Genomic DNA, 23,643 nt, shown 5'->3' on the forward strand with positions numbered 1-23,643 from the left:
ATTGAAACAAGAACCAACGGGGTCGGTCAAACCTATATAAAGAACAAGAAAAACTTTTAAATGAACCAAATCAACAAACGACAACCACTGAACAACAGATTCCTGACTTGGAACAGTTGCAATCAAATGCAGCTGGTTTAAATGTTTCAACAGGTGCAAACCTTCACCCTCATCTGCAGTAGTGATTTAACATAACAATATAGAAAGACAGTAGTATGAAAGGGTTAATTTAGGGTAAAATCTAGCGGCTGCGTTCTTTATTACAGATACCAGCTGTTCATCAGGAGATGGGTAAGACTAATAATAAGCTTTAAAAAAAGTAAAATATTTTACAGTAGTGCAAAAGATTGATAAAATTACGTTTAGGGAAAGATTGAATAGTAATATTAGTTACACAGTGTGCAATTGTCCTAATACGAGAATTTATCGGGTCATTAAATTCACATCGATATGAATTTTATTGACCCGGTAAATTTCGTATTAGGACAATTGAACACTGTGTAACGAATTTATCCTGACTTTGTTATTCATATATATATATTATTATATTCAAATTCAATTGGAGGACAATATCAATCAAATATATTAAAGATATTTAATCTGAAACTGTGAAATTTAAAAAAATTAGCACTATAAAGCAACTCATTTTTTTTATTAGGTCAATGGTATAAGGGAGATAATTCCAATTGACGTAATAAATAAGGACGATAATTCCAATTGGCGTGATAAAAAATTGTACTGAAATTTATGAGGAAAATATCAGCCAATCAAATTGCGAGAAATTACTCTGAATCAGGATAAAGAAGCTTTACTATATGATCACTAATATGAAAAAGGCGGTAAAACATTTTCATAAAAAAAATCAAAATTATAAACCGCCAATCCAATTACAATTTAGGTAAACTGAGGTAACCTCGATTGATAAATGGTTGTTAATGACTACTCGACTGGTTGAAACACTGTTTTAGATAATCTACCTTTAGGAGGTTCAGGGGTCTTAAGTAATGGAAGCCATATTATATATATTTTCGAAAGGCTGGTAAAGATATTTTCCAGTTAAATTTGATATATCCCTATTTAATAAAACTCATCATTTCCTGTTTTTCGACACAATTTAAACGAATTTCTATCATTATTTCGTTGCATTTGTATACATATACAATTAGGGTCTATAACACAGAGAAGATCTGTTACAAATCAAGAACATGGAGACACGTCTAAAGAATCCTTGTCGGCGATGGACCTTATTGTTGATGCAAACACAAGTAAGCCCATTCAATTTTTCAGTTTTATACACATACACAAAAAATGTATATACATGTATTGTACTTTTTGTTTCGCGTAAATATCAATTCCGTCGAGTTTTCTATCATTTTGAGCCTCTCTTGTGGCATATGGTTCAATCATGATACTTCAGACCGTGCTTTTTGCTAATTTCATATCATTTAGGTTCCTGTTGTGGCATTTTCTTCATGAAACTTCTTTTTCATGAGTTTAATTTTGCATATGAAATACTTTTTTTCTGAGAAAATGTTGTCATGATCTATTTGGTATCAGGTAGTGATGTAAATTTTGAATTTTAAATGAGGCATTTACATATGAAATTGAAGAAGCTGGACAAAAATAATAAGCGAAAGAAATAGCTAAAATATATTTCGTAGTGACTGATTTTTACTAGCAAATGCGGATCATGGAAGCGTGCTCGCCTCGAGATCTAAATGTCGTGGTATCGAATCACGGCCTGGTCAAATCAAAAACTTAAGTATTCAGTATAACTACATCTCTGATAAGCACGTGGCATTCTGTAGTAAGAGCAAGGACTGGTCGGCTCGTAGTCGGAATAGTGTGCTCGTTCAGGATATCGGCAAGGACTGGTCGGCTCGTAGTCGAAATAGTGTGCTCGTTCAGGATATAGGAAAGGACTGGTCGGCTCGTAGTCGAAATAGTGTGCTCGTTCAGGATATAGGAAAGGACTGGTCGGCTCGTAGTCGAAATAGTGTGCTCGTTAAGGATATCGGGCCATCGGCAAGGACTGGTTGGCTCGTAGTCGGAATATTGTGCTCGTTCAGGATATCGACAAGGACTGGTCGGCTCGTAGTCGAAATAGTGTGCTCGTTCAGGATATCGGCAAGCTCTGGTTGGCTCGTAGTCGGAATATTGTGCTCGTTCATGATATCTACAAGGACTTGTCGGCTGGTAGTCGAAATAGTGTGCTCGTTCAGGATATAGGAAAGGACTGGTCGGCTCGTAGTCGAAATAGTGTGCTCGTTCAGGATATCGGCAAGGACTGGTTGGCTCGTAGTCGAAATAGTGTGCTCGTTCAGGATATAGGAAAGGACTGGTCGGCTCGTAGTCGAAATAGTGTGCTCGTTAAGGATATCGGGCCATCGGCAAGGACTGGTTGGCTCGTAGCCAAAATAGTGTGCTCGTTCAGGATATAGGAAAGGACTGGTCGGCTCGTAGTCGAAATAGTGTGCTCGTTCAGGATATCGGCAAGCTCTGGTTGGCTCGTAGTCGGAATATTGTGCTCGTTCATGATATCTACAAGGACTTGTCGGCTGGTAGTCGAAATAGTGTGCTCGTTCAGGATATAGGAAAGGACTGGTCGGCTCGTAGTCGAAATAGTGTGCTCGTTCAGGATATCGGCAAGGACTGGTTGGCTCGTAGTCGGAATATTGTGCTCGTTCATGATATCTACAAGGACTTGTCGGCTCGTAGCCGAAATAGTATGTTCGTTCCGTTCAGGATATCGGCGAGGACTGGTCGGCTCGTAGTCGAAATAGTGTGCTCGTTCAGGATATAGGAAAGGACTGGTCGGCTCGTAGTCGAAATAGTGTGCTCGTTAAGGATATCGGGCCATCGGCAAGGACTGGTTGGCTCGTAGTCGGAATATTGTGCTCGTTCAGGATATCGACAAGGACTGGTCGGCTCGTAGCCAAAATAGTGTGCTCGTTCAGGATATAGGAAAGGACTGGTCGGCTCGTAGTCGAAATAGTGTGCTCGTTCAGGATATAGGAAAGGACTGGTCGGCTCGTAGTCGAAATAGTGTGCTCGTTAAGGATATCGGGCCATCGGCAAGGACTGGTTGGCTCGTAGTCGGAATATTGTGCTCGTTCAGGATATCGACAAGGACTGGTCGGCTCGTAGCCAAAATAGTGTGCTCGTTCAGGATATAGGAAAGGACTGGTCGGCTCGTAGTCGAAATAGTGTGCTCGTTCAGGATATCGGCAAGCTCTGGTTGGCTCGTAGTCGGAATATTGTGCTCGTTCATGATATCTACAAGGACTTGTCGGCTGGTAGTCGAAATAGTGTGCTCGTTCAGGATATAGGAAAGGACTGGTCGGCTCGTAGTCGAAATAGTGTGCTCGTTCAGGATATCGGCAAGGACTGGTTGGCTCGTAGTCGGAATATTGTGCTCGTTCATGATATCTACAAGGACTTGTCGGCTCGTAGCCGAAATAGTATGTTCGTTCAGGATATCGGCGAGGACTGGTCGGCTCGTAGTCGGAGTAGTGTGCTCGTTTAGGATACCGGCAAGGACTGGTCGGCTCGTAGTCGGAATAGTGTGCTCGTTCAGGATATTCACAAGGACTGGTCGGCTCATAGTCAAAGTAGTGTGCTCGTTCAGGATATTGTGCCATTTCTTTTGGTCGGACTGTTATCATACAAGTATGGACTAGTACGGACCAGCGTATCTAATTAGTTAATTTATATCGCATTCTCCTTTCCTTGCATCCTCAATCCGCCCCAGATCGTTATTATGACGTCTGTTGAAATTATGTTATTTTACATGTAGCTCTAGTATCACATTCAAGATCTTTCAGCATATGCTTTGAATGATTTAAGTTTTTTTTAAATACACTAAAGCAATTAAAGACTTTATGAAAAATCGCACTTTCCAGCAAGTAGCATTGTTTCCTATTATGACAATACTGAAATATTTGATATCGTATTGTGATATAGAACAATGATTACATCCCTTACTTGCTTTGTTTTTTAATATATTTTAGAGAGTGGCATAAGTGATCGACTACTTGGTGGAGATGTTCTTCCAAAGAGGCTAACGTATTTTAACAAAATTCAAGTATGTACACAAATGTAGTACAGTGACAAATCAAATCAAATTAAATCATTTTATTGGCGAAAATCCAAATATTGGATTGTTACCAAGACAAACATGACAATCATTACAAACATATAATATCTAAATTTAAACAACATTCATATTCTTATAAGACTATATATTTAAATGTTTTGGAGGAGGTGATACCTTTGCAAATTTGAAAGTACAAGTACAAACATTCATATTAATGCAATTGTTATAAAATATATCATTACAAATACTATAAGAAAATATAAAATAGTCATAATTTTTTTTACATCCACTAGTTTTTCTTATCAGCTAGGCTGTTTCTTAAAACATATAAGTCATTAACTCCCTTGACAATAATTTTAGTTACGTCATACTCATTAAAAGTAAACATAAATACAAATTTTTCCTCATCAGACATTTTGGTGAAATCTGGAACTATATTCTCTAATTCTTGAAAAAGATTTTGCCTACATTTTTCTAAAATTTGACATTTTAAAGTAAAATGATATTCATCTTCTACATCCTTTTTATAGAGAGGACATAATCTTTTTTCCAACGGTAATTTACGGTGTCTACCCTGTTCAATATTTAGATAACTATTACTTATTCTTATTTTTATAAAATTTGATATCATGTATCTATCTAAAACTATTAATAACAAAAAATTCTAATTTGTATTCTTTTTTTAATTTTCTGTATGTTCTTAATTTGTTTCCATTAGGGTTATTTTGGTCGTTAAAAAGACTGTCTTTCCAGAAATCTGTATACCTTTCAGCTATTCTTTTACCTACAGCATTTATAAGGCATTTTTTAGAGAACGTACTTTGATTTTCCCATACATGATTAAACCCTATTTTTGAAAGAGCATTTTTTGATTTGACCGCAAAACCATTATTTAAATTTATACTACATTTATAGGCATTTGAAGCATAACTATCTTTTTTTTTTTTGCATTTATCAAATGGCACCAATAGCCAACAGAAGCCTTAACAGCATCAATAGCAATAGGTAACATACCTATTTCTGCTAAAACTGCTGTGTTTACTGCAGCTTTATTTACACCAACAAGATATTTAGCAAATTTTATTTGAAATTTTGATGGTAAAAAAGACAAATATCTACATTCAAGACTTGAATTATCTTTAAATTACATATTAAGTGCCCATATTTCACTGCAATAAAGTAGTATAGGTTTTAAACAACTTTCAAACAGTTTTAAAAGTGGATGAATATTAAGTTTATCTGAGAATAAGAGCTTTCTAATGCAAAACATTGCCTTGGAAGCTTTTTTGCACAGATGATTGACAGCATAAGTGAAAATTCCTGAGGGCTTAAATAAAATACCCAAATATTTATATTCATTGGTCAAATCAACTGTGTGTTCATTAAATTTAAAGTTATAATTTTTCAGAACTTTACCTGATTTATTAAATATCATAACATTAGTTTTGTTTAGATTTACAGTTAAATTCCACTTATCGCAGTAAGTGTCGAGTTTGTCTAAACATTGTTGTAAGCCAGACTCTGATTCAGATATTAACACTAGGTCATCTGCATATAACAAACAAGATACATTTTTATCATTTAATACAGTAGGGTCACAAGAGCTGTCAAATATGTTAACTAAGTCATTTATATAAAGAGAAAACAATGTAAGGCTTAAAATGCACCCTTGCTTTACACCAACAGTGGAGCTGAAGGATTGTGTTAACCCTTCACTGAACTTTAGTGACACGATGAATAGCCGATTTTATTTGTGAACACTAAAAATCTTAAATTAAAAATCTAAATTCGTAATATTCATCTCTCCTATCTCTTCTGCAGAACAGTTAGATATGAAGTCGACGACATCGGTATCTATCAAGTTGGATGTATAGAAAATGCATTACCCTCCGATTTTTTTTTTTTACGACGGACGGAGAACATATCAATCTATTAGTTCAGTAATTTTCGTGTCTGCCCTTCCATTATGTGACTCAAGAAAACATTCCAAAACATGGGTAACAATTGTATCGAAAAGAGAACATCGAGTGCACCTTTTTATATTAGGGCGTGTTTGAGGTGTATGTTTGTCTCTAAAACGTACTAAGCAAGAGTATTTGATATATCATCTCGCTTCAGATTCTATCATTTTTATATATCAAAGCTACAGGTTGACTTTATAACATAACAAAATCACAGTACGAAAAGATGAAATATATGGGTCAAGTGAAATACCTATCTAATGAATCACAAAAACAGAGTAGGTGTGTTCGAATAGCTATTTATTTTTTTAACTGAAAGTACTTGACGACAGAGGGCCCTCATGGGGTTTTTGATTATGTGATTACTTGGCCGTTTTTTTAATGATTATTTGATTATTAAGCCAAATATTTCATGATTATTTGATTACCTAGGACTGTATTTTTAGTTTATGATTATTTGATTACTAAAGATAAGCAAATATTTAATGATTATGTGATTATATTGGCAAAAAAAATGGTGATTATGTGATTACTAGGACCCCCCCCCCCCCCCCCCCATGAGGGGCCTCACGACAGTCTTTTTTAAGTTGGATGATGAAAATGCATATCTTCAAAAAAATATATTTTTGTGTGTGTGATAACTAGGGTTTATAATCTTCAACTGCCCTTCCCCGAAATATTTATTAGAATTTTTTTTAAATGTTTAAGAATTTTCGAAATTCTACCTGACAACCGATCAAACATTAGTTTTAAGTTGAATCAATGCAGACAAGATCACCAACTGATGTTCATTAGTTAGCAGATACATTTGTCTTTTAAAATACAACTGACATATAATGATCGTAATGGTGCTATGTGGACAAATGTATCGGTTTTCAAGAGCAAAATTGGCAGCGCGTCATCCCTACAATGGCTTCCATTTCTGCGATTGTGAAAATGATCTGACGTAATGGGGAGATAATTTTGACGAAGTACAATCCTGACTGTTCTTACATGTGCATGTAAAATAAAGAAATCGGTAACGTACGCCTTTTATCTAATGAGTTCAACATACATAAAAAGAAGATGTGGTAATAAAGTCACTATGAGACAATCATTCATAAGAGACCAAATGACACAGAAATAAACAAATATTTGTCATCGTACGTGGCCTTCAACAATGAACAAAGCCATCACTTGCAATTGAAATTGATGAGCCTCAGGTTAATATGCTTGTAATAATTCTACTTTTTCAAATAATAATGATAACATCACTATATTTTTTACGTGTATATTTAATGCTGAAACAAACTCGTGTCCTTTTTCTTTTGTAGAAGAGAAATGCTGTGAGTTTAAGTTTATGGGAATGGAAGAATCATAAAATACCTTATATCATCAAAGAATCCGATTTCAGTAAGTTTGGCGTTTTTTAAGAATTGGTTCGACAAAATAATTGATAAATCACAATGACATTAATTTTTACACATGGTTCAGTAATAAATGACTTGGAACCGCATCCAAGAATTAAATACCAAGTATGTTGATTATTATTTACTTAAAGTTATACCGTATACATAAATATAAAAGAAAACATTAGAACTATTGAACAGTACAACTGGCGACACCTAAAACCAACATCAAACATTTCCTTCTTCTTTTACCGAATGGTACCTAAAGAATGGGACTTAACACCGGGTTACTTCTAACATGAGCAAATTAACTGATGCCAGTTATGGTGCAGGATCTACTCACCCCTGTGAAGCCTCTGTGATCTCCCTCCCCCGTTTTTTATGGGGTTCGTTTTGCTCAGTCTTAAGTTTTTATGTTGCTTGTATAACTAGGAAGATTTGGACAATTGGGACTCAGAAATAAATTAAATTGAGACAATATATTTTAAGTGCTATAGTGACAATTTCTTAATCCGTTTATCTAACCTTTTATAATGTTTTAATACCCTTATCTTTGACTTAATTTATGTTTTGTAAACTTTTGTTGGGCAGTCTTCTCCAAGCTTTCAAACTGTAAACTTGTGTTAGTAAATTTGTATAAACTGTATAGTTACGGTCTTGCGTTTAAAAGCAGCCACAGTGTCGATTATGGTAGCAATACACAGTTAGAAGTTTAGTTTCGCATTATGGCAATACACAGTTAGAAGTTTAGTTTCGCATATGAAAGTTTTTGTACAATAAAATTGATTTTTAGATATTTGAAGAATAATATAGCCTTCTTAGTGGGTTTATATGAACATTAAGATTGTTTTTAACATGTTTTATAGGCCATTTATATGATTGACAGTCCGTATTTTCCTATCCGTACCGTTCATAGGTCCATACATTATTGTAGTGTTTATCAACAAAGATTTTGCGCTCGATCTTTTCAATTCAATTTTATGGAAAAACGAGCAGATAAGCATATGATTTTTTTGGGACCACTTGATAGATATAAACCTATGGATTCAGGAAAGATATTACTGTAATTGATTGAAATTTTCCTTTAGACCAAATTTTGGAGACTTTTGTGACATGTTCACCCCCCTTTTTTGCTATATTTTGTATCTAAGAAATGCAGATTGTTGCCATGGTTACACCCAAGCGGGATTATATTTCACCCTTATGACCATTAGAAATCAAATCTATGGAAGATTCTCTTTCTATAAGTATATACATGCATAACACACATATAAAGCCTTCTTTGTTAGACAGGAGGGGAAAGAGGGTGTTTAAAAATTATGAGTGTCAATTTTAAGTTTTTTTTCTAACTGTGTATTGCTACCTATAGACCTACAGACTTTAATGTAACCCATGCCGAAATATTATACCGAAATTCACGGGGTTATAAATATAACCGGGAGTTTTCCGTGTTACAGTAATTCAAAGACGGAATACCAATACTTTGAACTTTATTAGCAAGGTCCGGACAGTACCAGACCTAAGACCTAAACTGACTTCAAAATATCATACAAAAGCATATATAAAAAACTGTATCTATAGAAAACGATTAGTGGCCAACGGATTAACTTGTCATCGTCAAAGTGATTTCCTCTACGACAAACCTATATTTAACAATAGAATTAATTAAAAACAATGAAATATAAAAGGTTAGATAAACGGATTAAGCACTTAAAATATATTGTCTCAATTTGATTTATTTCTAAGTCCCAATTGTCCAAATCTTCCTGGTTATACTTGTCTTGTTGTTGCCATGGCGTTGTCAGTTTATTTTCGACTAATGAGTTTGAATGTTTTGTTATCTTTTGACTCTTTTTTATAACATGCTCCTTAATTACTGATATGTTCCATGACTTATATAAGTCATTGCTAATTTGGACAATGAAAATTTTTTTTACAATTTATTATTTATTTAAACAAAAGATGAAATCCTAGAGGACAATCATGAATGATACATTGATTTTATTCGATATACCGGACCACAATGTTTTATGCATTTTTTAACATTTCAAACGTTTATTTTTTTTATACATGCAGTCTATTTATATGAAAACAGTATTAATTAAAAATTAAGCAGGGGAGGGGCAATCAATATCTGGATTAAGGTGTAAAAATAGTCACATACTATGTAATAATACTTTGAAGAAAACAGGAAGCATTGTCTGTCACATTATTATTTAAAAAATGCAAATATTGTCAAATTCAAACAGATTATGTCTTCAAAAAACAAATCTGTATTGATTAAATTATGCAAATTCATAAAGATTATTAACACAGGTGTATGTGCTCTTGGCTAAAATGGACTTCATATATTGTCTTAGCAACTATTTTGTTTGTTCTGTCTTGTTGTAAATATTGTACATAATTGCATGTCTTCTCTATACCTATGTATATGGTTTATTGAGAATAAAGATATATATATCGATTAAGGTGTAAAAATAGTCACAGGAAAATCACTTATATTCAATTTAGTCACCAAAATTTAGAAGATGTGGTTTGAATGCTAATAAGACAACTTCTATCTAAATCACAATGTATAAAAAGTAAACAATTATAGGGCAAAGTACTACGAACTTAAACACAGAGTCTTGGCTCATATCGAACGACAAGCTATGAAGGGCCCCTGAATGACTAGTGTATCAACACAGAGCCTTGGCTCATATCGAACGACAAGCTATGAAGGGTCCCGAATGACTAGTGTACAAAAACAAACCAACGATCAAATCTATATAAAAACGAGAAACACCTCTGTGGTCACTAACAAACGACAACTACTGAACACTCAGGATTGAAACCATTAACTCGGACAGACATGTGCAGAAGAAAGGGTGTAGCTATATACATGTACACATTGTATATACAGTGGAGATCACTTCTAACCTCTCATTAAATCTGTCAGGAGAACTGTTCTAGAACAGTACGTAGAACTGTCAGCCTGACACCTTTTAGTCAGTTCTAGGTTAGAACTGTTCTAGCTAGAACTGACTTGGTCAGTTCTACCTAGAACTGATTTGGACAGTTCTACCTAGAACTGATCCTGACAGTTCTACCCTAGAACTGATCCTGACAGTTCTAGCTAGAACTGACCAGATATTTGGTCAGTTCTACTTCTAGAACAGTTCTACGGTTAGAATTGATTTCTAATTCTACAGCTAGAATTGATTTTTATAAATTCTACGGCCAGAATTGATTTATAAATTCTACGGCTAAAATTGATTTATAAATTGTAGGGCTAAAATTGATTTATAAATTCTACGGCTAAAATTGATTTTTTATAAATTTTACGGCCAGAATTGATTTTTATAAATTCTACGGCCAGAATTGATTTATAAATTCTACGGCTAAAATTGATTTTTATAAATTTTACGGCCAGAATTGATTTATAAATTCTACGGCTAAAATTGATTTATAAATTCTGCGGCTAAAATTGATTTAAAGAAATTCTTTGCCGGTTTTATTTCAGATTTAAAATCGACAAGACTTAGGCAGCAACCATTTGATTTTCGTGGGGGGGGGGGGGGGGGGGGGGGGGCTATGTTTTTATTTTGGAAAAAAAAGTTTGTTTCCAGTTTTTGGTGAAAAAAATAATTTGTTTTGGACCCGGAGAAAAAAAAAATTGTTTGTTTCATCCTCAGCTGCCACTATATGTAATGCTAAAATTGTAAGAAAAAAATTGTTTTCGGTTTGTCGCTAAAAAAAATAGATTGTTCTTTGCCGAAGTCGAAAAAAAAAGTTTGTACAGAAAAAAAACCCATAGCCCCCCCCCTCCCAGAAAATCAAATGGTTGCTGCCTTAGAGAACATGTTTAACCTGTTAACCCCACCATATTCTGCATGTATGTGCCTGTTCCAAGTCAGGAGCATGTAATTCAGCGATTTTCTTTGTTGATGTGTTACATAAATTTTTGTTTTTCTCTCAATTTTTGTACATAAATTAGGCCGTTAATAGTGTAAAAAGGGGGGGGGGCATTATTATTTGAATTGTTTTACGTTTGTTATTCCGGGAGTCAGGATGGCTCATTATCACATAACAAATTTATCGGACCTCAATAACCAATATAATATCTGTTTACGAGTAGTTTTCATACCTCGGACGACCTGTTTAACAAAAATCTTTTGACCGCATCAATCTAAACTGCCTTTATTTGCTTTTTCTTTCTGCAAATCTATATAGCTGCACAGTACTTCAGTTTTAATTTTAGGTCTAGAGGGACTGTAATATACAAGTAACAGCAATTTTGGAAAAAAAATGTAATTGTTCACATCAATTTATAGTGCCAGCATGCAGGGGCAGCTAGATCCAGGCTGGGATCGAACTATATGCTCCCATTCATATGCATTGATGTTAAAAAAAAAGTGGGATTCAAACCCCTGGACCCCCTCCCCTTGATCCTCCAATGAGCATGTTCTTGTTTTATTCAAAATATTGAATCATAAACAAATATCAGTAGTTTTTATACTTCAGACTGAGTTGTGTAATAAAATCTTTTGACTGCATCAACCAAAACTTACCATATTTGCTTTTTATTATGTAAATCTATATAGCTGCACAGCAATTCAGTTATAATTTTAGTTCTAGAGGGACTGTAGTATATAAATAACTGCAATATTGGAAATCAATGACCACAAATTTTTTTTCGCATTAATTGAGGGTGCCAGCATTTCCTATTTTTATTCAAAATATCGCATCAGAAACAAATATTAGTAGTTTTCATACCTCAGACTGACTCATGTTACAAAATTATTTGTCTGTATCAATCAAAACTGACCATATTTGACAGCATCAACCAAAACTGACCATATTTGACCACATCAACCAAAACTGACCATATTTGCTCTTTTTTATACAACTCTTATAGTCGCATAGTAAATCTGTAATATTTTTATGTAAGGATGGAGTGTATAATCATTATAATACAAATGATCTATATTATAGGGTTATTGCATGAATATTGGGGAATATTGTTCCGAGTAGAATTTTATATTGCGCGTGCTTATATTTTTATATCAGGATGGATTGTTCAATATAAACATGATAAAGGAAAGCAACATTGGAAAACAAAATTATGCTCGCATCAGTTTAAAGTGCCAGCATGTCCTCTTTTTAATCAAAATTTTGAACCATAAACTAATTTCAGTAGTTTTGATATCTCAGACTGACTCATGGATATAACAAAATTATTTGTCCGCATCAACCAAAACCATAAAAACTGACCATACATGTATTTGACCGCATCAACCAAAACTGACCATATGTGACAGCATCAACCAAAACTGACCATATTTACACTTTATAATGTAAATCTTAATATATAGCTGCATAGTAAATCACTTATACATTTAGTTACATATCACGATGGATTGTATAATTCAAATGACAGCAATATTGTCACATGATTGCAACACATTGGCTAAAAAAAAAATTTCACATCAATTTAGAGTACCAGCAATTTTCTGCAAGTCCTCTTTTTATTCAAAATATTGAATTGTAACCAATTTCAGTAGTTTCGATATACATGTATCAGACTGAGTCGTTTTAACAAAATTATTTGACCATATCAACCAAAACTGAACTTATTTACACTTATCATGTAAATATATATGGCCTCATTGTAAACCAATAATATTTCTATGTCAGGACGGATCGTATGATAAAAATTACACCAACTTTGGAACATAATACACCTATATTGCTAATCCTGGCTGACCCGGCCTCTTGAACTTTTGAAGCATACAACAATCACTTTTCCATTGTGGCGTCAGATATTTTGTTTTATGATGTCAAATTTTTACGGGAACCTGTGCGATATCCAGTAATGGCAGACAAATAGCGGTAAGGTGTATTTATACCATATCTAAAAATTTTATAGCGCACCCTTATTTTCTCTCTGTATCCATAATAATGAACCGTCACTAAAGTGACTTTTTAAGTCGATGGTTTTTTTTTAAACAAAACTATTTTACGGCATCATCCAACACTCACATGACTGATTCATATACTTTATTTTAAAATAAAAAGTACATGTATGGGAAGTTCTCTTCTTGGAATAGTATACTGTTAATATAATTTGAAGACAAATGGAAGAAGGCAAAGAAAAATGCATGATTTTGTTTGTAGCCGAACGTCCAGTGGCAAATGCTTCATTCATGTTCAGATGAGTATATTTTTCTGAGTTTCAGACTCCAAGATATCATTTATAATCGTTATGGATAAGTCTGGCTAAATTGACGAGATGGTGCAAATGTATATAGTTTTTTTACGCTATTTATAATACAACACTTTTATCATTAATATCCCCGCATAATTCTTCCACTGTACAGTTTTCGTATGAACACTTGTCAAAACAGAATCTTAAATGAATGTAAATCCAAGGCAAACAAGGTAAATTACGATTAAAATTCCATGAATTAAATGCAGAGATATATTAATGACAGTATGAAGAGACTGTTAAAAACGGGGAACGAAGAAACGTAAACAATGATGTTTCCTATGCAATCTTATAAAAATATTTCTCCGATGAGTTGGATAACCTCCTATTCACTTCGATATTTGTACATGTAACGTATGATCAGAAAGAAATATAGAAAATCTGCTATTATATAGCAAAGTAATTGGAAGTGATTTATTTCTTCTAAATTCTAAAGTGCCCTTACTGCAGTGACGTCAGTTTAGAACTGTTCTACAGTCCTGACTGATTTAGTCAGTTCTGCTGACAGTTCTACGGTTAGAACTGATTTGGACAGTAACTACCTAGAACTGATTTAGACAGTTCTACCCTAGAACTGATCCTGACAGTTCTACCTAGAACTGATCTGGTCAGTTCTACCTAGAACTGATTCTGACAGTTCTACTTAGAACAGTTCTAGGGTAGAACTGTTCTAGGTAGAACTGTTCTAGGACAGGTTAGAACAGTTCTATGACAGTTCTCCTGACAGTTCTAATGAGAGGTTAGAAGTGATCTCCACTGTAGGTCAACTTTCAACATTATCAACTGACATATTTTAAAGTGTATGTAGAAAATCATGCATTCATTCTGATGACTTAAAACAAAAATGCTTCGTACCAAAATCACATATGTTTTGTATAGCTTGTATAGATTAGTTCTGATGGTGTTTTTTTTTAAATCTTATTTCAATGGTTTGTTTTGTACATTGTGAATATATTTTAAAGAGAACTAACACATTTTTATAGGTGCTTCGGCTTTGAGTCTAATCAAAGATGCAATAGCCACATTTAACAGAGAAGTAGCTTGCATAAGCTGGACACCACGAAAGAATGAACCAGACTTTGTTAGAATTAGATCTGGGGCAGGGTGAGTGATCAGGAAATACAAAGATAAACAATGACTTTAGTCGGCATTTTTGTAACAATTAAAGATAATGAGATTACACAATCATCCTTTCAGATGAAGAACAGCATTATAAGCGTTCTTCATCATTTTTGTTCATTGGCTTTAGGGTTTTTTAGTACTTCAATGGATTTTGTGTCACGAAATTAAACACTATTGATATCCATTTTTCAGATGTGTTTCTTCCATTGGTCGAGATGGTGGAATGCAAGATCTGTATCTCGGTTCAAACTGTTACTATAAGGGTGTAGTCCTGCATGAGATGAACCATGCGACTGGGTTCTACCATGAACAGAGTCGACCAGATAGAGATAGATACGTCCAAGTTAACTGGGACAATATACAATCTGGTAAGTCACGTAATTCGAAATTGAAAAACGAGAGACACTCAACTGATTATATACTTCCTGTAGACTAGTTGCCGTAATCCGCTTCTGTAAATATTCTTTTTTATATCAAATATACTGATATTATTGGATCGGTTCATGACAAGTCTGATGTCTATTTCGAGTACATTAAATTTGAATAACTTAAAGGTTAGTTTGCTTTTCAGATAAACGTCTAGATTTTAAAAAGGAAACACAGTACATAGATACACTTGGAGCACCATATGATTACGGAAGCATCATGCATTATGGGAAAGATACGTTTTCGGCAAACGGAAAACCAACATTGATACCCCTATTTGACCCTAAAGGAACTATGGGACAAAGAACAGATTTAAGTTTGGTGGATATATGGAAAATAAACAAATTATATAAATGTACCGGAAGTAAGGATATTTACAGGTTAAGCTAACATTGACGGAAACTCATATCTCTGTTATTCATTTCAAGACTGTTTAATACATTTGTATATTATTTTTTTTGAATAATTGATTTTCATTATATCATCATTAGGTTATTCATAAATCACACGATTTATTCTTAATTGCTTGATGTAATAACTCTTGACTTCCATTGATCGTACAAACGTCACTAGTTGAATAAAAAATGCTGACCATTTTTTTAACACCTGAGTTCGGCAACGGTTCTAAACCGGTGCATGCAGCTTCATTTTGTTTGTACAATCTTTGATATCAAGACTGTTTATCTTTTTTTTTTTTTTTTTTGCCAATCCATGTTGTATTTTTTTCTTCTTTGACATTATGTTAACTTCTCACCTCTTTTTATCTTTCAAGTTAAACCTCCGATTCCTAAATGGATGGTTGGGTTGTCTACCCTATCTATACCTGGTACCACTACTACAGAACAGTCCCTTATGTCGACAACTAGTGCTGTAAGTTCAACATCATCAACAGCAGCAACTACATCAAACACTAACTGTTTAGAAAACTTAACGGGTAAGTTAAATAAAGAATATACCGGAAATCGAGAAATAACGAACACGAGGTAATGAAAATCAGTGTTTTATGAACAAAATCAAACTTCATTCCGAAGAAGCCAAGTTGCATGTTAAATAGACAAGAGAACCACAAAAAATACAAACAAAAGAAGAATGAAAAAGACAAAAGATCACATAAATATGAAGGCATGTCCGTCATTTCCATATACACATTCTGTATTTTTAAACAAAAAAAAATAAATAGACTTTAACGCAAAGAGAAAAAAGCTTGAACACATGAATACGTAGATACATGTATGTCAGTCAATCTAAAAAGATTATATTAAGGAGTTGGCACACACTTGTTATCTCTGTTTAAATTTACTCAGCTTAGGGAGCTACCATTTGATTTTTATGGGGGGAGGGGTGGGGGGTTGATGGGGCTAGGATGAAATTTGAAAAAAAGCAGGACAGGATTTTGAGTAAAAAAAAAGGCAGGATGAGTAACTCGGCAAAAAAAAGGCAGGATGACAATTGTTGTAAAAAAGTCAGGATAAGCTAAGAAAAAAAAGGCAGGACCGAATAGACTGAATAATAAAAAGGCAGGACAGAGATTACAATTAAAAAAAAGGGCAGGACCAATTTTTCATCCTGCACCCCCCCCCCCTTTCCCCCTCATAAAAATCAAATGGTAGCTCCCTTACGTAGAGTTGGTGCAACTTAGAATTTCATATATTGTGTTGTCATTTATCTATTATTTGTGTTTTGTTGGTTGTTGTTTTATTCATGCTAAAGCAACGTCAAACATTTACAGGATGATGCAAAAATATAACTATAAAACAAATACTACATAAGGGATACTATTAATTTAAGTTGATATCGATAATGAAGTGAAATATTTCATGAATTCATTATACTTGATATTGCAGTACCCAAAGGACTTCCTGGTAGACCACAGCAAGCCCAGGTATTTGCCTTCCCTTCAGCTCTCCGTGTGTCGTGGGAGCCACCATGTACATCCGTGGAAGTAACAGTAAATATTATTTAAATTCATATAGTAATATTGAGAGAAGAACTGGTATAAACTTTGATTTAGTACACATGCAAATACAGGATTTCTGTTTGAAGCACATTTTGGTTGTATGCCCTGCCTACGATTGTTTCCGTTTTCATTTAAACAATGTGTACATCTTCAGTATTATCGACCCGGAAGAAAGAAAATCCGAAGTAAGCATTTAGCATATATCAGAATCAGAACGATTTACTGCGATTTGTTTGACTGTATAGAACCTTATAGTTTTGAATCCTTAAACTATCATGTATAATGAAATATTCGATGAATGTTATTGAAAGCATCTAAGCTTTTGCGGCGTACTGAAGTCCTCACTCAGACTTTTAACTGGAGAAATCAACGAAAAGAGTGTAAAATTGCTTTCAGGGACCATTATATATGACAAGTGGGATTTATGTTTAAAATTCATACACCATTTCCTCATCTTTTTGTAAATTGAAATTTATAAACATTTTATTTAAAACAAACTGTTTTTTATTTATTTGTTGTGTTGGATCATGCGTAAGTTATAAATGATATCGGATATGTTCCTTACGTCGTAGCTACAATCCCCTTCCCTTTCATGAATATGACCTACCAAATAAGACTATTTACCGGATTCGTTATCACAGAAACAACACGACGGGTGCCACATGTGGAGCAGGATCTGCTTACCCTTCCGGAGCACCTGAGATCACCCCTAGTTTTTTTGGGGTTCGTGTTGATTATTCTTTAGTTTTCTATGTTGTGTCAGGTGTACTATTGTTTGTCTGTTTGTCTTTTTCCTTTTTAGCCATGGCGTTGTCAGTTTATTTTCGATTTATGAGTTTGATTGTCCCTTTTGGTATCTTTCGTCCCTGTTTTATGTATGCCATGAAATGTTATATTTATTTTCCACCATTCAGGGATATAATCTGGTTTACTGGAACTCAGCTGGCAGAAAAATATCAATTACACTACCCCCAACCAAATTGACACATTACATTGGTACAGTTCTTCATAAAGGTCAGAGGTACAAAATTAGCATGGCGGCCACCAGCAAAATTGGTATGGGTCCTAGGACAGAACAATTATCAACTTATTCAGGTACTGTCCTTTAAATGAATGAATAAATACTTGGATTAAAAATCATCTTATGGCTTAATATATATATATTATCATGATATTTTTTTTGTAAAAAATTCAGTCTTTTGATGCAAAGTTAGTTCCCGTACTTTGACTGTCATTCCGAAACGATTTCTTTGCCATGCAATACTAGTATGTTAACGTTTGGCATGTTAATATACATTGTAAAGAGATGCATGAAACTTGGTTTCTTTCTACTTTTAGACATATTCGCATTTTAGAGTGATTGACATTTGATTGGCGGAATATACCTCCTTTTTTTTGTATTGTTAGTTATTCATGATAGACAGTGGTTATTGATATCCATTTTCCTGTTATTTTAAATGTGCATATATACCACTGGTAGGACATTACGTATATTAGATTTTTTGAAATATTGTATCTTGTTCAGTTGCCATTCATAATTTGAACGTAGCTTTCAAGTCATGGCCTCGTGTACTAGAAAACACGTGCCAAATATTTCAAAAACTTTCTCTTACAGCTTGTGGAAACGATGTATTTTTACGAGGCAATGAAACCTATGACAGAATATATAGCCCACATTTCTCCCAGGGATACTATGAGCCGGATGTTGCTTGTCATTGGACAGTCTCGGTTCCACAAGGTCAGAGATTAAAAATAACCTTCGACAGTGTTAACCTAGGAAGCGGCCTTTGTAATTACGACTTCCTGAAGATTAATGGTGTTAATTACTGCACGCCTCCAAGCAAATACATTTTATCTAAGACAGACACAGTCACTATTATATTTTACTCAACACCCGGAGATGGCAAAAAACCTGGTGGGTTTCATCTTATGACTGAAGTTGAAGGTAAGTGTGATCAAGTGTGTACTAGTATGTGATAGTGCGTAAGTACTTTAGTCAATGAGATGCCTGCTTTTATTCGTATAATCCTCTCATATCTTTAAGATGCTAGTATCATGTTTCTGGACACTCAGTTAATAACTGTGTAGTGTTGTGTATTTGCTGTTTACTGTGTAAAAGTCTTTCTGTTCGGCCATGATGTTGTTAGTCTTTATTGTACTTACGGGTTTGATGGTCCCTTAGTATTTTCTATATTTCTATCACTATTGATGACAAACAGGTTTAGTCTGAGGCTTACCATATGTGGATATAACATGTATAAAAACAAAATAGACCCAAAATCAAGGATTTGTATAGTGTCAATATACAAATCCTTGCCCAAATGAACCAAAACCCAAGACACCTATCTTAATGGGTCAACCTACATGTGTTAATTAACATTAGACATGTGTTTTAACAACATGTTCCCTATGTCAAGGTCTGAAACTCCTGAAAATGAACAAACGTTGGTTAAAGTAACTGAGATAAAAACATTGTTGAATTTGAGATTTTGCATATTTATTTATCATTGACTAAGCTGCAAATTGCCTGCGATAGAAAACAAATGCTTTAACAACTAAATTCGATCGTAAATTACTAAGGCAGTTTCCAACAATTGCGTCACAATTTGATACGATTTTTTAATTGTTATTCAGCAAGGACAATAAGAAAATCCATTTTTCCAGATAACAGTCCAAGAAACATTTCCGTCAAAACAAACATACCAGGACTGTTTGTTGTAACCTGGAAACCCCCGGAAGACAGAGACCAGTCTACGTATAAATATAGAATCAAATATAGAATATATCCAGAGATAGATCAACAGGTAGTGACACTACCTAGCCACCGTACTTTTTGGCCAATAAGGACACAATCTCATTATGGGAGAAGATATGAAGTTGAACTGATGACTGAAACAAATGAACAGGACGGTATCTCTAAATCAGTTCTGATAAGAACAGGTATAGATATCTATTAATCTCTAGAAGAGTTCAATGTCATAAAACATCCTATTTTTTTTTGGGGGGGGGGGGGGGGTACCGATTGAGATGCAATCCAACCCAATTAGCAGTGACTGAATAATATTATATTAACGGCCCTGTCTCTTCATATAAGGACACATAAAATAATGCAGCGAAAATGATTGATTGATTGTTGGCGTTTTTATGCCACTTTTAGGCATTTTGGGCTATATCATGGCGGCCAGTCTTTATTGGTGAAGGAAACCACTGACCTTTGATAGGAAAACTGACAATCCTATTCAATTAATATTGGAGTCGAGTGCACCAGGCTTTAGTGATTACACGTAACTACTTATACCACTTGGCCACCGAGGCCCTGTGCAGCGAAAAACACTTTTATTAGATACTATTAATGTATTTATGATATATATACTCAGATTTTTAAGTTACAAAATGATGTGTTTTAAAAAAAAATAAACAAAAAAAAAATCTCTGTTGAAATTTATATCAGGTTGTGCATGTCGTATGAATATATATTTTTAGAAAAGGTTCACATTTTAAGTACATAACACCAGAAAAAGGCTGATAACCCAAATGCACAACTTCAACTAAATAGTTTTTTACGTGTTCAATTGCTTTTTAAACAGTCTTTAAAACGTTTATTAAATAACTAAATAAATGATTTATTATTTCCAATATTATAATCATTAGTGACTGATTCTTTATAACCTACTAGTAGTATATTTTATCTCTTTAAACAGCTTGCGGTGGAACTATAACTGTAGACGGACCAGGTAAGATAACAAACACGCCTTCTTTTGGGACGTACGAGAGAGATGTCATTTGTCGTTGGAACTTCTCAGGAAAAGATGGGAAACATCTACTGTTTATGATTACTAAACTGAACCTTGAGCCTTCAAGTGGTTGTCAGAATGATTTTGTGGCAATTGGTAGTGCGGGTCGATTTTGTGCACAAGACCAGAATGGTACAACTATAAATACAGGAGAAAATCAAATGACAGTATTGTTCAGTTCAAATATGGAAGATGAAAGAACGGGTTTTGAGTTGCAATATAATGTTTTGTAATAGGTTAATAGATATTGGTCGAACATGCAAAAGTATAACAAAATGAATTCATTACTTACGTTTTGATTGTTAACCGTTATTATATTATTAACAGTTGTGTTCCGATCGTTCCGTTAGTTGATAACATTTGACTTTGTCAGTTTTTATGAATGTCCCCTTTTTAAATTTACATTAGAGTTGGGTTTTTTTGTTATCTTTTTTCTATTGTTTTACAAAGGTTAATATTGCTTTTCAGAATCTTAAACAGATAAAAACAAAGGGGTGGAATCAGTATTTTGAAAGGGGGCGTAATTACTTAAAAGGTAAAATCACAAAAATAGTGATCTCTGAGGAAAAATTACTTTTCTTCATTTAATACACACGTACTAGCAAGTTCTTTCTGTTTTGTTTGTTAAGTTACTATTTTCAAAATATCCTACTTTAATTCACATTTGTACCTACAAACAACTGAGCACTGAACTTTAAATAAATCAAATTTTGACCAGATAACCATTTCAAATATTCTATTTCGAATACCACTTGAAAAGTTATGTTGCCAAATACCGATTAGTAACAAAATAGACAATCACAAAATCCTCAGGTTCGTACCAATTTCCTGGGATTTGAAAAGCAATTCAAAAGTTCTAAAGTCAATAAAAAGTTTATACTATCACTATCAAATATGAAACAAATACTATACTACATAAAACGAATTTCAACACATATCAACCTAACCCTAACTTGTTGAATTGAAACTGTTTAAAACCCTTTCAGTCCAATACTGTTTGTTTCAAACCAACTGTTTGAAACTATAGTCTGAAACCTTAATGTATGGAACTGGTTTGAAACATAAATGTATCAGAAACTGGTCTGAAACATAAATGTATGGAACGGGTCTGAAACATAAATGTATGAAACTGGTCTGACGGTTTGGAACTATTGTCTGAAACCTAAATGTTTGGAACTAGTCTGAGACCTAAATGTTTGGAACTGGTCTGAAACCTAAATGTTGGAACTGGTCGGAAACTTAAATGTTTGTAACGGGTCTGAAACTTGAATGTTGGTAACTGGTCTGAAAACTAAATGTATGGAACGGGTCTGAAACCTAAATGTATGGAACGGGTCTGAAACCTAAATGTTTGGAACTTGTCTGAAACCTAAATGTATGAAACTGGTCTGACGGTTTGGAACTATTGTCTAGTTTAATTTTTCTTATGAAACTTTATTAAATAAACATGTCTGTAACTGTCTGACCAACAGAGTAGCACTAAGGCATGGTATGTCAGCAAACACTCACTGCAATAGTGAGAGATGTGAGACGCAAAACCTTAGCACCAGCCTTGTTTGGACAACCTGTACCGAACCAACAGTCTCGGCCCTTTCTAAATTCTGTCCGCAGGTTCCAAGCACTTCACTTCACTTAACCTTCTGCTACGAACCACTTCCTTTCCGATGTTCACTGTCTGCTGTCTTTGGTACAAATGACGATTTGAACAACAAATGGAAGTTTTTAACGACCTTGACTGGCTATACAGCCCTTGCACGGTCGGTGTCACGATTTGAACTGAATAGCTACCCACTATGTATACTTCGAACGCGGACCTCGAAGAAAGCACCCTAGCAACAATTATACAGGCAAAGCGTCTGATAGCAACCACGGATAAAGGGATGCTTTTCAATGCCGTTTTCAATGATAAAGAGATAAAATGGGAAATTCAAAGAGGTTTCGAAAAATATACAACTGTAGCAGTATAGCCTTCTTAAACTGTAAATTCGTAAGACAACTGCTTTATTTTGAGTTTTGGTAAGCGAATAAGCTAACGATATAGGTTAAATTTTGAATTTTTATTACATTCATTCTTCACAATTAAGGAAAATCAAATCCTTCGATTTCATTGGTCGAGACCACTTTGCTATATTCTAAATTCTAAACATTTTTTTTTATAATTAGGAAGAAAATTGTATTGAAATATTAATGGTAATTGGTATGTCACTAGGCTTAATTGTACTATATTATATTTTGCTAATGAGAGTACTTTTTACGTACCCAATTTTGTTTAATCAAAGAGCTGAGGTGGAAGAAGGTAAATAAAAGGTAACTTGAATTACCATAAAAGCAGCCCCACTAACCCAGCCTTCTTTGTTTCATTATCGTTGTGACGTATTCTTTTTCTTCAGACAAGTATGTGTCATAAGTACATGGATTTCCCATCCGTACAATCATTTTCTATGTTCAGTGGACTGTGAAAATTAGGTAAAATGTCATCCAGACTCTCTCTTGACTTTACGTATGACAATGAAACAAGATCAGATAACTCCGAGAATCTTTCCCATAAAATTGACCAATCGGCAACCGAGATATATAAGTAGACGCGGTTACTGCCAAATCATCAGCGGTTGGCAAAATTATTACGATTGACATACTTGGGAAGGATTGCTA

General features: G+C 34.2%; 1 protein-coding gene across 2 annotated transcripts; it reads left to right on the plus strand.

Moving 5' to 3' along the window:
• The first annotated feature begins 1,171 nt into the window (after window positions 1–1,171).
• Window positions 1,172–21,585, plus strand: LOC139498723 (embryonic protein UVS.2-like). 2 transcript variants are annotated; one of them, XM_071287249.1, is made up of 12 exons: window positions 1,172–1,265; window positions 4,011–4,084; window positions 7,371–7,449; window positions 14,676–14,796; window positions 15,007–15,182; window positions 15,386–15,604; window positions 16,013–16,174; window positions 17,085–17,188; window positions 18,112–18,292; window positions 18,813–19,142; window positions 19,832–20,137; window positions 20,899–21,585. In XM_071287249.1, exons 1-12 carry the CDS (start codon window positions 1,238–1,240, stop codon window positions 21,222–21,224), a joined length of 2,106 nt encoding a protein of 701 aa, XP_071143350.1. In that variant the 5' UTR covers window positions 1,172–1,237; the 3' UTR covers window positions 21,225–21,585. The 2 variants fall into 2 exon arrangements, with proteins under 2 accessions (XP_071143350.1, XP_071143351.1); XM_071287250.1 differs by having other exon boundaries at window positions 19,862–20,137.
• The last annotated feature ends 2,058 nt before the right edge of the window (window positions 21,586–23,643 follow it).

This window comes from Mytilus edulis, chromosome 12 (genome assembly GCF_963676685.1).
Source record: "Mytilus edulis chromosome 12, xbMytEdul2.2, whole genome shotgun sequence".
Lineage (NCBI taxonomy): Eukaryota > Metazoa > Mollusca > Bivalvia > Mytilida > Mytilidae > Mytilus > Mytilus edulis.

Coding starts and splice junctions, on each gene's coding strand:
- LOC139498723 (XM_071287249.1), top strand. CDS start 1,238: ATGGACCTTATTGTTGATGCAAACACAA. Junction 1,266..4,010: donor TATTGTTGATGCAAACACAA/GTAAGCCCATTC, acceptor AATATATTTTAG/AGAGTGGCATAAGTGATCGA. Junction 19,143..19,831: donor TCTTATGACTGAAGTTGAAG/GTAAGTGTGATC, acceptor ATTGTTATTCAG/CAAGGACAATAAGAAAATCC.